Source organism: Microcebus murinus, chromosome 3, assembly GCF_040939455.1.
Source record: "Microcebus murinus isolate Inina chromosome 3, M.murinus_Inina_mat1.0, whole genome shotgun sequence".
NCBI classification, from domain to species: domain Eukaryota; kingdom Metazoa; phylum Chordata; class Mammalia; order Primates; family Cheirogaleidae; genus Microcebus; species Microcebus murinus.
In genome coordinates, this window is record NC_134106.1 from 22,454,359 (window position 1) to 22,471,484 (window position 17,126).

The 17,126-nt window shown below is 34.6% G+C and overlaps 1 protein-coding gene across 2 annotated transcripts in view; it reads left to right on the forward strand.

Moving 5' to 3' along the window:
• BABAM2 (BRISC and BRCA1 A complex member 2) overlaps positions 1-17,126 on the forward strand; it is a 398,861-nt gene that overhangs the window by 77,949 nt on the left and 303,786 nt on the right. For both annotated transcript variants that reach the window (XM_012788308.2, XM_076000639.1), the window contains exon 4: positions 8,783-8,877. In XM_012788308.2, the coding sequence (XP_012643762.1) occupies positions 8,783-8,877 (95 nt within the window). The remainder of the gene's footprint in view (positions 1-8,782; positions 8,878-17,126) is intronic.

Below are 17,126 nucleotides of genomic sequence, written 5' to 3' on the forward strand. Positions count from 1 at the left end.
GAGAGCCTAATTCATGCAAATTATAATATGCCAACTCTCAGATATAATAATTTCTTGGAGTCTTTTTTCCTTGATATTGGAAAGAAATTCTACCTCTCAAGATGAAAAGTATGCTGTGCAATGGAATCATTAACAGTATCATTGAATTTGTAGGCAAAACAGAGTACATCATTGAGGCAATTGACAAGTTCCTTGACAAACTTGTGGTGAATGTTCGGGTTCATGTTATTATTGGGTAGATATTATCATTTAAACGAATGTACCCTAATTAATTGAACTTTGGCAGCCATAAAGGGAGGTTTTGGGGAGTACACCTAGCCAATCTGTTTATGACTTGAAGTTAGAAGTGTCCACCCCAAATTGGAATAGACTCTAAGAATATTATCATGGACAGTACATCAGGAAATCGAACAAGGTTGAAATATTACTAAATTAAAAAATCTTGAAATGGATTTTGAAATTTAGTTGTCCTGATTAAGAATGAGGGATATGTAGCTTAGCAGTAGTATATATTAATATATAACAGTCTTTGGCTTTCTTGCCTGATAGGAGGCATAATAGGGGTCACTGGTGATGAGGCTGCCAAAAAGCAATTTCAATCATCTGCTGTGGTATTTATCAATAGAAGTTAAATATCTAAAACGAAGGCATGGATTTTCTTATTTGTTTCTGTGCTCTTTAGAGCACACCTGGAATCTTATCTTTAGTCTTGCGTATTCTCCTCTAAGAGGACAATGGACAAACTGGTACACATTCAGAGAGGAGAGAGCCAAATGATAAAGGAAATTGAGACCAAGTCAGATGAGGAATAGTAAAGGAACCTGGGACATTTAGCTTGGTCAAGGTGGTGACTTACGGTGGAGTTGAAAGAGAGATCACGAGGACTCCTTTAAATAATTGAAGGGCTATCATATTAAAGAGAAATTAAACTTGTTCTATAAAGTTCTAAGAACAAGTGAATGGAATTTTCAGAGAGAGAGAGAGATTAAATTTCAGTATCAGGAAGCACTATCTAAGGGTTAGAGCTGACTCCTAGAAATGAGTCACCTCTCCAAAGTCCTTTGTAAAACTCTATTGCTTGAAACGTACCTTTCGTTGAGCATCTCCTTCAAACCTTTCCACAAGGTTCGGTCTCTCACTTACCATACTTGAGTTTCAGTAAGTGATGTAATCAGTAAGTAATGCACCAAATGATAAGACTAATTCTATCATTCGTGAAACTCTAATTGTTTAACATTTGAATTGTTTCAAAGTGTATTTTCCTGGCAGTTATTGAAACCGATAAACAAAATAGCATGATAATATTTCACTAAAGAATAAGGAAAAGAGCCTATGGATGGGCTATGTTCCTTCTGTAGTTGGAGAGTAGGACATATGGTCCACTGTGCAGATCTGGTGACTGGGCCTTCCTGAGATGGTGCTGATACCTTCTAAAGATTGTCAGCTGCCAAGGCACAAGCATGTAAATAAAAACTGTCTTATACCTTGAATTTCTTTGATTTCATGTATGTGTCTTATTATGAAGCATGGTTGATGGGCATTTTCAGAGGAACTTCTGCCCCCGTCAGTCCCACTATTATAGACTGTCAATTTTCAGGGAGTGATGAAAAATAAGACTTGAAGCTATCATTTTGTTTTTAGGTGGTCATGATACTTCTAGGCATCCTAGGTGTGTTGTTTGTTTGTTTTCTTCCTTCCTTCCTTCCTTCCTTCCTTCCTTCCTTCCTTCCTTCCTTCCTTCCTTCCTTCCTTCCTTCCTCCCTCCCTCCCTCCCTCCCTCCCTCCCTCCCTCCCTCCCTCCCTTATATCACCTCTGATCCTATTTTTATTTCTTTGTTCTCCTGCCTACTTTTCTTTTTTAATGAAAAGTTGAAGTAAGCAGTATTGGAGTAATCTGTACTGTGTTCACATCATCTTCTCCAGAGTGAAATAAAGGAAATGTGATGTTATTGCTCTTCTGTATGATTTGTGTTGGTCTTTTCTCCACCATGTCTGCCTTGAGGTCAGGTACTATATTTTCTACTTCCTATATAACTCCCCAGGTATCCAATATGTGCATCTGTGCATGGTGGTTTTTTAATAAATGTTCTTGACTGATTTACTGACTATTCTCTATAGCAAGAAAACAATGCTACAGTTTATTTCAAAGAGGCTGTAGAGTATTGAGGCAAAGTATTTCAGAGTTCTTTGAGGTCTAAGATAGGAATTTGAGAAATTTTGAAAGGTAAAGGTGTGAGATTCTGAGGGATATTTTAACTCATTTGTTTGTTTTGAAAAATACTCATATAATATTTTTACTATGTATAATGTAGTAAACTCTCTCCTACCTTTCTTTTAAAAGATCCTTTTGGTATACGTCATTTTCCTTTTTTAAAAAGCTTCATTGTATATTGAAATACTTTTGGCTTCCTTAAATTTTTTTGAAAAATCAACTATAGAGGGAATGAGATATCTAGTGTTTGGTAGCACAATAGGGTGACTATAGTTAACAATAATTTATTGTATATTTCAAAATAACTAAGAGTAGAATTGGAATGTTCTGGACATAGAGAAATGATAAAAGCTTGTGGTAATAGATGTTCCAATTATCCTGATTCGATCATTATACATTGTATGCTTGTATCAAAATATCACATGTACTCCATAAATATATATAACTATTATGTATCCATAATAATTAAAAATTAAAAAAATCTTTAACATTACCCAGTACTATCCTTTTAAAAGGACATGTTTGGGAAACTGCCTAAAAAATAAAGATCTTTGCAAGTATTCGTCTTGTAAAAATATTCTTTACTTTTAAAAAAGGCTCATTGCAGTTTTTTTTAATGGAAAACTCTCCAAATTGCATTTTCAAATGGTTTTATTTATAAAAAATAAACTTACCCACAACCATTCAGTAAACACTTTGTAATTTATTTGTATTTAAGATCAAATTTCTTTACAGTGGGACACATTTTAGCATTAGACTAAAAAAAACCCAGCTTTATTGAGATATAATTATATACCATGTAATTCACCCCCTAAAGTGTACAATTCAGTGGTTTTTTTTTTTAGTAAAGCCATGAAGTTGTGCAACCATCAACACTAATTCTAGAACATTTTTATTACCACAAAAAGAAACCTTGTACCAGTTAGCAGTCATTTCTCATTCCTTCCCTTCCGCATCTCCTGGCAACTGTTAATCTATTTTCTGTCTCTATGGATTAGCATATTTTGGACATTTCATATAAATAGAATCATACAATAGTAATACAATAAACAACCTTTTGTGTCTAACTTTTTTCACTTAGCATGATGTTTTCAAGATTCATACACATTGTAGCATTGTATCAATACTTTCTTTTTTATAGCTGAATAGTATTCCATTATATGTGTATATCACTATTTATCCATTCATCAATTGACGGACATTAGTTGTTTCCACTTTTTTGCTATTGTGAGTAATGTTGCTGCAAACATCAATGTGCAAGGGTTTTTGTGTGTGTTTTATGTGGATATGTGTTTTCAATTCTCTTTGGGTATATACCTATTAATAGAAGTGGACTATCAGGTTCAAATGGTAATTTTATGTAACTTTTTGAGGAACTTCCAGGCTATTTTCAAAATTGGCTACACCATATTACACCTCCACTTGCAGTATATAAGTGTTTCAATTTCTCTACATTCTTACCAATGCTTGTTATTATATGCCTTTTTGCTTATAGCCATCCAAGTGGGGGTATGAAGTAGTTTCTCATTGTGATTTTGATTGCACTTCCCTGATGACTAATGAGGTTAAGCATCTTCTCATGTGCTTATTGGCCATTTGTATATCTTCTTTGAAGAAATATCTATTCAGACCCTTTGCCCATTTTTAAATTGGGCGATTTTATCCTTTATATTGTTGAGTTGTAAGAGCTTTTCATATATTGTGGGTACAAGTCCTTTATTACCTACCTATATGATTTGCCAGATTTTCTCTCATTCTGTGGATTATCTTTTCACTTTCTAGATAGTGTCCTTCAAAGGACAAAAGTTTAATTTTTTGTATATGGTGTGAGGAAGGAGCCCAACTTCCTTCTTTTGCTTGTGGTTATCCATTTGTCTAAGCACCATTTGTTGAAAAGATGCTTAAAAAAACCACTTAACTGTGGTAAAATATACTTAACAAAATTTACCATCTTAACCATTTTTAAAATGTACATTTCAGTAGTGTTATAATTACATTGTGCAGCCAATCTCCAGAACATTTTTCATCTTGTAAAACTGAAGCTCTGTACCCATTAAACAAAAACTCTTCATTCTCCCTCCTCCCTAGACACTGGCAATCACTATTCTACTTTCTGTCTCTATGAAGAAAGACTTACCTGATGTAAGTGGAGTCATGTAGTATTTGTCTTTTGAGACTATTAGCAAAAACATCTTCTGTATTCCTTCAGATTGTAGCATGTGTTAGAATTTCCCTCTTGCTGGGCGCGGTGGCTCATGCCTGTAATCCTAGCATCCTGGGAGGCCGAGGTGGGCAGATCGCTCAAGGTCAGGAGTTCCAAACCAGCCTGAGCAAGAGCAAGACCCCGTCTCTATCATAAATAGAAAGAAATTAATTGGCCAACTAAAAATATATAGAAAAAATTAGCCAGGCATGGTGGTGCATGCCTGTATTCCCAGCTACTTGGGAGGCTGAGGCAGGAGGATTGCTTGAGTCCAGGAGTTGGAGATTGCTGTGAGCTAGGCTGACGCCATAACACTCTACCCAGGGCAGAGAGTGAGACTCTGTCTCAAAAAAAAAAAAAATAAAAAAGAATTTCCCTCTTTTTAAGGCTGAATAATACTTCATTGTATGTATATGTACCACATTTAGTTTATCTATTTGTCTGTTAATGGACACTTGAATCACTTCCACTCTTTGGCCGTTGTGACTCATGCCGCTGTGAAGAGGGGTGTACAGATAACTCTTTGAGGACCTGCTTTAGTTATTTTAGGATATATACTCAGAAGTGGAATTGCTTGATCATATGGTAATTCTGTTTTTAACTTTTTGAGGAATCACCATGCTATTTTCCACAGTGGCTGCACCATTTTACATTCCTACCAACACTGCCAAGGGCTTCCAGTTTTTCCGCATCCTCACCCACACTTGTTTATCTTTTGTTTTGATAGTAGCTGTCCTAATGGGTGATGCAATGAGAGACGTGATGAAATGACTTTTTGCCCTATTGAATTGTTTTGGCACCTTTGTCAAAAATCATTTGATCATAAATACGAAGGTTTATTTATGGACTCTGAATTCTATTCCATTGATCTGTATGTCAGTACCACACTGTCTTCATACTGTGGCTTTGTAATAACTTTTGAAATTGAGAAGTGTGAATCCTTCTATTTTTTTTTGAGATTGCTCTGGCTATTTGGATCCCTTGCATTTGCATATAATTTTTAGGATTGGCGTGTCAATTTCTGCAGAGAACCCTGCTGAGATTTTGATAGGGATTGCATGGGGTCTGCAGATCAACTTGGATAGTATTGCTCTTTTAATGGTATTAAGTCTTTTCATCCACAAACTTAAGATGTCTTCCTATTTATTTAGGCCTTCTTTAATTTCTTTTAGCAGTGTTGTAGAGTCTTCAGTGTGTAGGTCTTACACTTCTTTTGTTAAGTTTATTCATAAGTATTTTGTTCTTTTTGATGCTAGTGTAAATGAATTTTTTAAATTTCATTTTTGAGTTCACTACCATCGCACAGAAATGTGATTGGTTTTTGTGCATTTATCTTTTGTCTTACAGCCTTGCTGAAGCTGTTTATTAGTTCTCATAGTAGTTTTATGGATTCATTAGAATTTTCTATATGCAAGATCATGTCATCTATGGATAGAGATAGTTTTATTCTCTCTTTCTAATCTAGATGTATTTTATCTCTTTTTCTTGTCTAATTGCCCTGGCTAGAGCCTTCAGTACAGCCTCCAGTACAATGAGTTGGCAAGAGTGGATATCCTTGAATCAGATTTTTAATGTTTACTGGTTTGGAAATATTTATTACTAACAATGCTCCTTTGAGAACTTGAAAACCCAGCTTCTTATCCTCCTATAGTAACAAAAGTAATAAAATTTCTTCTATAGAAATTAAGCATGTTATTGATTTTTTGAACACCAAGGCACAATAGATTCCAGCTTGGTGTTTTTTAAGACTTTGAGGTCTATGCTCTATTAACTTTATGAATTTTTTTCCTAAAAGTAACTAAAGTAAGCCAACTATAGGACTTTTAAAAACACATTTCTAAAGTATATGCCCTTCTAAAGAATCATGCTTGCTGGGTATATATGAAGGGAATGAATAATCAGGACATTTACATTGTCTCTATTATTGCTTCTTAGCCATGTAATGGATATAGTTGATAATCTGAGATGACGATGATGGGTAAGGTAAAGGAGAGGTGGTGATTGTGCTACTTTTGATAATTTAATTCTATACCCAACTTCTGAAGGGTCCATTTTCTTGCTTAAACTTACTCCCTACAGAAAGCTCTAGGAGTAACTTTGCTATGCTTTTATTCTTTACTGAAGATTTTCTGAGTACTTAGATATTTAATTCAGAGAATAGTATTTCTTTCATTTATTATTTCTTGAGTATTTTCTATTTGTGCTGCACTTTGCCCTGTTAGAAACATGAAAAACGTATAAGAACATGTCTATTCTGTGGATGCTTATAATGTATTTAGGAAGATCAAATATATGTGCTTACCTTGTACTGCTGTATATTTGTGGTTGTATGTTGTATATGTTTTGTCTTTGTCACTAAGCATAAACTCTTTGAAGATAAATATCTTTGTATTGACACAGTGTGTATCACAGTGCCTCACATGTAGATTGTGTTTATTGTGATTTTTAAAAGTGAATAGAGCAGTCAAACAGCATAAAACCATTTATAATCAAATACTCAAGTGAATGGTGTAACCAGTCATTATTGTTGAATTTTAGAAGTAACAGCAATCAGTGTGTACCAGACTTGTTAGGCTTCATTCAGGAGAAAGTAATTTAGGCTCATAAAGGATGGTAAAAACTGAGCAGGGAGAGAGAACATTTTACCTGCGTATAATAGTATCTGGAGGGCATTGAGCAGGTGACATTGGCTGGAGTAAAAGATAGATATTGGCTTATAGATAAAAAGAAGGGTGGAAAAATAGGTGGGAGCATCATATTTTGGAGACCTTAAGTACCAGTTTGGAAAGTTTGCCATTACTCCATTTGATATTAGAGAATTATTGAAGGTTCTTGAATTAGGAAATTTTGGGGCAAAACATTAAGAAGATTTATGTGGTGATAATATATGTTATGGCTAGGGGGCAACTAGTGTTAGGAGACCATTTAAGAGAGTATGATAATGGTTGAGTTCCTGTAGTCTGTCAGCTCTTAAATAGAAGGCGTTTTTGTTTGATCTTTAGTACCTAGCATAGAGCTCTAAGCAGAATTCAAGTGTTTATTCAGTGAATGCATGAATGTATGGACTAGGTGATCTGGGCCTGGATAGGGCTGTTAGCAGTAGGAAAAATCCATATGAGTGACATTTTGGAGGAAAAGTTGAAATGACTTGTTTTCTAAAAGTAGAAAGAGTATATAGAAGGTCAAAGATGACAGTAAAGTTTCAGCATGGGTTATTAAGGAATAACAGTGCTATCCTAGACATAGAGGGAAGTCAGCTAGGGAATGAGGGCAGTAAGAGAAGGGATAGTTATGATCACATTTTTTAGACTTGCTGAGTTTGACGTTGAAATGCCTCATACTTAGAGATTTAAAGGGCTCAAATGAGAACTGAAATCTGAATGTTTGAATTTGGATATCATTATATAGATATTATTATTTGAGCAGTAAAAATGATTGGACTGATAAAACCGTATTGTATGCATGTGTGCAGAGGTTGTGTGCATGTACACAAGTATACACACTTATACACTATAACCCAGTATGTGTATCAGATAGTCAATAAAAGAATCTGCTTTTTAATATAAACAAATGATGAGATCTGATTCCTAGAGTGACCAGAGGAAAAAAGAGAGCTACAGAAGGAGTCAGAAAAGAAATGAAGAGGTAGAATTTACAAGACAAATTTGCTCACCAGACTTTGTGATTTGTCTTATGTTTTAAAATGCTACTACTAATACCAACAGTAGTACTCCTGTATTGCTTGTTGAGTACTTACCATATGTCAGACACTGTGCTAGGCACGATGTCTCTTTTATCCTCACAACAAATCTGTGATGTCAGTATTAGTGTATCTCCATTTTACTAATAAAGAAACTAAAGGCTGAAGAAGTTAAAACTTGCCCAACTTTACTTGAGCTAATAAATAATTTAGAGACATTGTGAATATAAATCTAACTTTTTTGACTCCAAGCCAAATGTTCTTTCCATTATACCAAACTTACATATGTTTAATTTCTGCAAGGCAAGGACTATGTCTGTATAGAATCAATCCTCAGAAAAAGCTTATTAATTAGCAGGCAGTGACTAAACAATAATAATTCCTATACAAATAATCAGCATGTACTTTGGATGTGGCTGCTTCTACTTGGATATTTACATTCATAGTATATTAAGAGGTAAAACTTTTTTGATTGCTTGTTGTGGATGTTAATTTAAAAGAGGATATCAGTTCTTGTATTTGAAGAATTAATCATTTAGAAAGTACTTTTTAATATTTTTTCTTAAACTAATACAAATTTCTTTTAGAAGTTTTTCTGATACATTCTTCAGAGCACCTATATATTAGCAAGGAAATAAGAAGAGCCTACCATTTTCTATTTTCCCAGGGGATATTATTTTCAATGCCCAGTACCCAGAGCTGCCCCCCGATTTTATCTTTGGAGAGGATGCTGAATTCCTACCAGACCCTGCCGCTCTGCAGGTGAGTACTACAGGCTAACATTGATATTTATCTGTTGTAAGGAAAACAAAATTGGCTTTTGACAGTTGCTAAACAGATTTGTCAAACATGGGTTTTTTTTCCCTCCCCTTCTTTTCTCTGCCCTGCAAAATAAGTACAACTGTTTATGTGCCAAAATAGTTAAATAAGAGATTTTCTTCATAGCAGTTTTACTTTCATGCTACTTTGAATTAATGAAAGTCTCCAGCATATTGGTTGAAATATTTTTACTTTACTTTAAAGAGGCATGTTGAAAGTGTTTTCTTTTTTTTTTTTATTTCAGCATATTATGGGGGTACAAATGTTAAGGTTATGTATATTGCCCATGCTCCCTCCCCCCTTGAGTCAGAGCTTCAAGCGTGACCATCCCCCAAACGTTGCACATCTCACTCATTGTGTTTGTACATACCCAACCCCTCCTCTCCCCTCCTACCCGCCCGACACCTGATAAATGTTTTTCCTATATGTCCACTTAGGTGTTGATCCATTAATACCAATTTGCTGGAGAGTACATGTGGTGCTTGCTTTTCCATTCTTGAGATACTTCATTTAGTAGAATGGGTTCCAGCTCTATCCAGGATAATACAAGAGGTGCTATATGACCATTGTTTCTTAAAGCTGAGTAGTACTCCATGGTATACATATACCACGTTTTATTAATCCACTCATGTATTGATGGGCACTTGGGTTGTTTCCACAACTTTGCAATTGTGAATTGTGCTGCGATAAGCATTCGAGTGCAGGTGTCTTTTTCATAAAGTGACTTTTGATCTTTTGGGTAGATGCCCAGTAGTGGAATTGCTGGATCAAATGGCAGATCCACTTGTACCTCTTTAAGGTATCTCCATATTGCTTTCCACAGAAGTTGAACTAGTTTGCAGTCCCACCAGCAATGTAGGAGTGTTCCTATCTCACTGGATCCATGCCAACATTTATTGTTTGGGAACTTTTTGATAAAGGCCATTCTCACTGGAGTTAAGTGATATCTCATTGTGGTTTTGATTTGTATTTCCCTGATGATTAGAGATGTTGAGCATTTTTTCATATATTTATTGGCCATTATTCTGTCTTTTTTTGAGAAGCTTCTGTTCATGTCCTTTGCCCATTTTTTGATAGGGTTATTTGAGTTTTTTCTTGCTGATTTTCATGAGTTCTAAATAGATTCTAGTTATCAGCCCTTTATCGGATATGTAGCTTGCGAAAATTTTCTCCCATTCTGTGGGTTGTCTGTTTGCTCTCTTGACAGTTTCTTTGGCTGTGCAGAAGCTTTTTAATTTGATCAGGTCCCATTTATTTATTTTTATTGCTACTGTGATTCCCTTTGGGGTCTTCATAAATTCTTTGCCTAGGCCAATGTCTAGAAGAGTATTATCAATGTTTTCCTCTAGAATTCTAATAGTTTCACACCTAATGTTCAAGTCTGTTACTCAGCATGAGTTGATTGTTGTGAGAGGTGAAAGGTGTGCGTCCTGTTTCAGTCTTCTACATGTGGCTATCCAGTTTTCCCAGCACCATTTATTGAGTAAGGATTCTTTTCCCCAGTATATGTTTTCGTCTGCTTTGTCAAAGATTAGTTGGCTATATGAGGATGGTTTTATATCTGGGTTCTCTGTTCTGTTCCACTGGTCAATGTCCCTGTTCTTGTGCCAGAACAAAGCTGTTTTAATTACTATAACCTTGTAGTATAGTTTTAAATCTGGTAAATTGATCCCTCCTATTTTGTTTTTATTGCCTAGGATTGATTTTGCTATACGGGGTCTTCTCTGGTTCCATACGAAGCATAAAACTATTTTTTCTATATCTGTGAAAAATGATGATAATATTCTAATAGAGATTGCATTGACTCTGTAGGTCACTTTGGGTAGTATAGACATTTTAGCAATGTTGATTCTGCCAACCCATGGGCATGGTATATTCTTCCACCTGTTTACATCCTCTGCTATTTCTTTCTTCAGTGTTTCATAGTTCTCCCTTTAGAGGTCTTTGACCTCCTTAGTTAAATATATTCCTAGGTACTTTATTTTCTTTGTTGCTATTTTGAAGGGACTTGAGTCTCACTTGATTTGGTTCTCACTTGTACTGTTGTTGGCGTATATGAATGCCTCTGGTTTCTGTGTATTGATTTTGTATCCTGAGACTTTACCAAATTCATTTTATCAGTTCAAGGAGTCTCTTGGTGGAATCCTTGGGGTTTTCTAGGTATAATATCATGTCATCAGCAAAGAGTGAGAGTTTGATTTCTTCTGCTCCCATTTGGATGCCCTTAATTCCGCTCTCTTGTCTGATTGCTGTAGCGAGGACTTCCAGCACTTTGTTGAATAGAAGTGGAGTTAGTGGGCAACCTTGTCTTGTTCCAGTTCTAAGTGGGAATGCTTTCAGTTTTCCCCCATTCAGTATGATATTGGCTGTGGGTTTGTCATATACGGCTTGTATCCTTTTTAGGTAAGCCCCGTCTCTGCCTATTTTGTTGAGCGTTTTTATCATAGAAGGGTGTTGAATTTTGTCAAATGCTGTCTCTGCGTCTATTGAGAGGATCATATGGTCTTTGTTTTTCTTCTGTTTATATGGTGAATTACATTTATAGATTTGCATATGTTGAACCATCCCTGCATCCCTGGGATGAAGCCCACTTGGTTGTGATAGATTATTTTCTTGACAAGCACCTGGATTCTATTGGCTAGGATTTTGTTGAGAATTTTTGCATCTATATTCATAAGGGATATTGGTCTGTAATTTTCTTTTTTTGTTGCATCCTTTCCTGGTTTTGGTATCAGGGTTATGTTCGCTTCATAAAATGTATTGGGGAGGATTCCATCCTTCTGGATGTTGTGGAATAATTTCTGCACGATAGGCACCAGTTCTTCCTTGTAGATGTGGTAAAATTCAGATATGAAACCATCTGGTCTAGGACTTTTCTTTTTAGGAAGGTTTTTTTATTACTATTTCAATTTTAGTACTTGATATTGGTCTGTTCAGGAATTCTGTTTCTTACTGGTTGAGCCTAGGGAGGCTGTGTGTTTCTAAGAAATTGTCCATTTCCTCCACATTTTCCAGTTTGTGTGCATAGAGGTTTTTGTAGTATTCATAAATTATATCTTGTGTCTCCAGGGCATCAGTCGTAATTTCTCCTTTATTGCTTCTGATGGAGCTTATTAGAGATTTTTCTTTTCTGCTTTTCATTAGTCTAGCCAATGGTGTGTCAATTTTGTTTATTTTTTCAAAGAACCAACTTTTTGTTTTATTAATCTTCCATATGGTTTCCCTGTTGTCAATTTCGTTTAGTTCTGATTTGAACTCATTTTCTCTGTTTCAACTTAATATTTCATGCCTGTAATCAGTTTTCTAATGTTTACTAACACTTCATCACAGGACTTGTTAAGAGAGTGTTTCTTGGCTCTTCAAGAGGCCTTTTTTTGCATAGAAGTGAAAGTGGCAAATTTGGACTTGAATCCACATAATCTCAGTAGTATTATCCGAAGGGTAATAGCAGATTAAGTGTTTTCTATTAAGCAAGACCAAAAACTTTGTAGTTGAAATAAATGTTTCTGGAATTAAAGCAAGAATTTTCACCATTGGGGAAAAGGGTGATGGTTCTTGTCAGAGCACATGTGGGTTAATAAAAGTTGTGCGTTATGCATGGCTGATGGAGAAAAACATGTGCCGTTTTGTTTAAATGGTTCTGACAAGACAAAATGTCTCTTTCTTTTCCTTCTCAACTTTGAGTTTGGTATGATACCTAAGTATAAGAGGTTTATTTTTGTTCAAAACTATATTCTTAGTTTTGTTTTCTAGAAATCTTTTGTCTTATTAAAGTTTTGTAATGAAAAATTTTCATGATTTATTTTGAAATCTTGCCCTTACTTTTAAAGGGGAAGTATTAAATAGGAAGTATTAATCAAAACCTAAAGAATTATTTTAAACTTTAGAATACTGCTAAAAAAATACTGGTGGCAAGAGTAGGATAGATTTGTTATAAAATTTTTAATAATTGCAATATGCTTTTATTTTATTTGATTAAAAAATTTTTAAGTTAAATATGACCCCTTTAGATGCTTTTTATTACATATTCACTCCATATTAAAGCTCAGGGGCTTACCTAGTAAAAGTAAGGAAGAGATTTCACTACAGATTTCTACTGTATCAAATCTGCCCAGTGTAGGGTAGCATTGTCAGATGCCAAAGGTGTTTACAGAAGGAGGTCAGAAAATGCTTTGTAGTAGACTTGTACTCATTCTTGAAGAATGGAACAAAAGTGGGAAGTATGGCAGAGAATATTTTGGGTGGGGGAATGACATAAACAAATTAGAAGAAGCTATGGTTTATATAATATATTGCTGAAGAAAATGCTGATAGGTTAACTGAAATATGAGTTACTATAAGGAAGGGCTAGAAAAGATTAGTAAGATAACTTGGGGGAAAGATTGTAAAATGCATTGAATGCTGGGCTAAGAGCCATTGAAGGAGAAATGATGAAGGAAGAATTATCTGACAGCAGTGTGGTCAATATAATGGATTAAGGAGAAATTGAAGACCAGAATTGAGGATGGTTGTAAACATTTAGTGGGAAGAAAAGGGGCTTTGAGCTAGGATGATGCAAGTGGGCATAGTATGATGGAAAGAATAAGAAAGATGTGTTTACAGCTTCTTTTTTTGAAATTGCATTTAAAATTTGTAGGGTATATCTGCAATATTGGCAAGAATTATGAGAGTATAGATTTTAAAAGCTAAAAAAGACCTTAAGATCTGTCTTATTGTACTCTTCTATTTTATTGCTGAGGAAATTGATCTAGATTTATATAAGTCTGTGTCAGAGCTGATATTATAATGCCACTGTTTTGATGTTTAGTCTAAGTAAAGTTATTACAAATGTTTTTGAGAAATTAGCTGAAAAAGAGCAACCAAAAAATCAAAGTATTAGATCTAAGAGAAAGATTACAAATCTAGGGACATACCTTCTTTTTAATGATAGTTAATCTAAGGCCTCAGGTAGACTACCCAGGGCTTCTTCATGGACCCAAGAGCTGGATGAACCCAGATAAACAACCAGAGTACACTCTCTAATAGCTGGGTAATGTCCAAATAGCCCTGGAGGTTGCACTTGATGTTCATTGTCACTTGGTTAGAACATTAGTACAGGATAAATTACAAGGCCTTATCCCCAGCAGACATTGCCCTGAGCACAACTTGCCTCTGAAGGACTTTTCACTCAACTGTTAACAGATTATGGTTTAGTTCTTGGATTCATTTAAGACTGTTTTCCCCCTTCTTTAAGTACTCAGAGCACAGTCACTCATAACCTGACTACTCTACATATGGTTCTGAATGAAGGGGGATTACATAGTTCATCACCCATGGAGTAGAAAACAGAATGCCTAGATTTCTCAGATTTTTTCTCCTGAAGTACTAGTTGCAGAAGGGGGTGAATATGTACCCTTAGAATCTGGGAGTGCAGTACAAAATAGCTCCTGTGGCAAATATGGAATTTCTTTGAAGTTTTTGTTTTTTATCTTAAACATTTATGAAAATCTTATGTTTGATTCTTTAATGTACCTGTATTTTTAATATAAAAATGTTATACATATTTGAGAAAAGAATTGGACTCTCCAGTGTGTTCCAGTTTGAGAATTACAGTTTTAGAGAATATTTTTAATCTTTTATTTATTCAATTTATTTAAACCTACTCCTTTCCAAAAAAAGATTTTAAGTAGCTTACATAAAGGACACAAATAAGGTTAATTGAAGTATGTGGGGTGGAGGTATCAACAACAAAAAATCAAACAACCCCATCAATAAATGGGCAAAGGAAATGGACAGAAACTTTTCAAAAGAGGACACAATAATGGCCAGCAAACATATAAAGAATTGTTTATATATTGTGGGTAAAGTCCTTTATTAACTATTTGATTTGCCAAAATTTCTCCCATGGATTATCTTTTCACTTTATACTTAGAAAGTATCCTCTGGAGGGTGAAAGTTTTAAATTTTGATGAAGTCCAATTTACCTGTTTTTTTCTTTTGTTGCTTGTGCTTTTGGTTTTATATCTAAGAAACCATTGCCTAATCTAAGGTTATGAAAATTTACTCTTAGGTTTCATCAAAGAATTTATAATTCTTAATGGTATGTTGAAGTCTTTGATTCATTTTGAGTTAATTTTTGTATATGCCTTAGGTTGGGACCCTACTTTGTTTTGTAAGTGGACTTATAGATGTCCTAGCACAATTTATTGGAAAGACTGTTTTTTCCTTATTGAATTTTCTTGGCATTCTTGTCAAAACTCAATTGATTATAAATGTGAAGGTTTATTCTTGGTTCTCAATTGTATTCCATTGATGTATATGTCCAACCTTATACCAGTACCACATTGTCTTGGCTGCTGTGACTTTGTAACAAATTTTGAAATTGGGATATGTGAGTTTTCCAAATTTGTTTTTTGTTTATAAGATTGTTTTGACTCTTATGAGCCCCTTGCATTTCCTTATGAATTTTAAGATCAGGTTAGCAATTTCTGTAGCGTATCCAGCTGGGATTTTAATAGAGATTGTGTTGACTCTGTAGATCAATATAGAGATTATTGTCATTTTAGCAATAGTAAGTCTTCCAAACCAGGACACAAGATGACTTTCCATTTAGTTAGGCCTTCTTTAATTTCTTTCAACAATGTTTTATAATTTTCAGAGTATAAGTTTTGTACTTCTTTTATCACATTTATTCCTATATTATGTTTTTATGCTATTATATACATGGAATTTTTAAAAATCTCGTTTTCAGTTTTACATTGCTGCTGTTTAGAAATACAATTGATTTTTGTATTTTATCCTGTAACCTTGCAGCTCTAACTTTTAATATAAAGTTTTTCTTTCTATTGAATAAAAATATTTTTACAGATGTATGTTCTTTATCTTTTTCTGCTTTTTCGAGGTAAATCAATTTGTTGAGGAAGGTGGATTATTATATATTTTGATATTGAGATGTGAGTATAAAATAGTGACATTGTTCTTCCTTTGAATTTATGAACTGAGCTTAAAGCATTTTCTCAGACAGAAATAGAAGCAGCATTATAATAAACTCATAGTATTTCTGGGAGCTACTTTTAAGGTCAACACTTACAAATTCTAGTAGATTTGTTAAAAATCAGATTCATTGCTTTATATTATATATGCTAATAATTCATTCATCAAACTGTTTAATTCAACAATAATTCAATATTATGACCTAGGGCCCTAGGCAATAGAGCTTTGCTCTAGCTGTTTTTGAGATAAGGCTCTGCTGTAGATATGGTTAGTAGGAAGACAGACACACAGCTTTACTTAATAGATAGTATAAGGACATCATGCAAATACCTCTTTTTTACTGTATTCTTTTATACCTGTTTGTCATACTGTTTCATGTGTCATATTATGGATAAGATGTTGACCTACTGGTTCCTTCTTTACTAATACAAAAGCATATAAATCAACAAAAGACAAATGGAAGAAAATCCTATTTGTTAATATTTATTGATTGCATACTATGTGTCCAACACTGTGCAATATGGAACTTGACCTTAAGGAGGCTAAATTTTAGGAGAGGTAAGACATAGATATATGAAAACAAATAGACATAGGTAATATATAATTAAATGTTGGAATAATTAAAAATAGTGCCATGGGATAGTTAAATAGTGTTTTTCACATACATCATATAATGTAAGAAGAGAGGATGATCAATAAATTAAGACAGGTTCCATTATAAAGAAAAAGGAAATTATTGTAGGTTGGAATTATGGGATTAAAATCATCACAAAAATGATGGAACCTTTTGCTGGACTCTAAGTGATGGACACTTTCACCTTAGGACCTTTTCATTTACTATTCACCATTTTCATTCACTTTGTCTGGAACTCTTCCTTCAGTTATCTGAATGGCTTGTCCCCTCTCTTCTCCAAATGTCATTATATAGAGAAGCCTTCCCTGACATTCCTATACAAAATAGTAACACTCTCCTCAGCACTCTCTTATCTTCATCGTGCTCTATTTTCTTCGTAGCACTTAACCACCATTTGGTGATTTGGGTTGCTTATTTGTTTGGTGTCTGTCTCTGCCAGTGTGACCAACTTCCCTGACTTACCCAGGACTTAGGAGTTTTCCAGAATGTTGGACATTCAGTGTTAAAACAAGACGATGCCAGGCAAACTGGGACAACGGGTCAGCCGTACTCTTCACTGGAAGAGAGAATAGCATTTTGGGAGAGA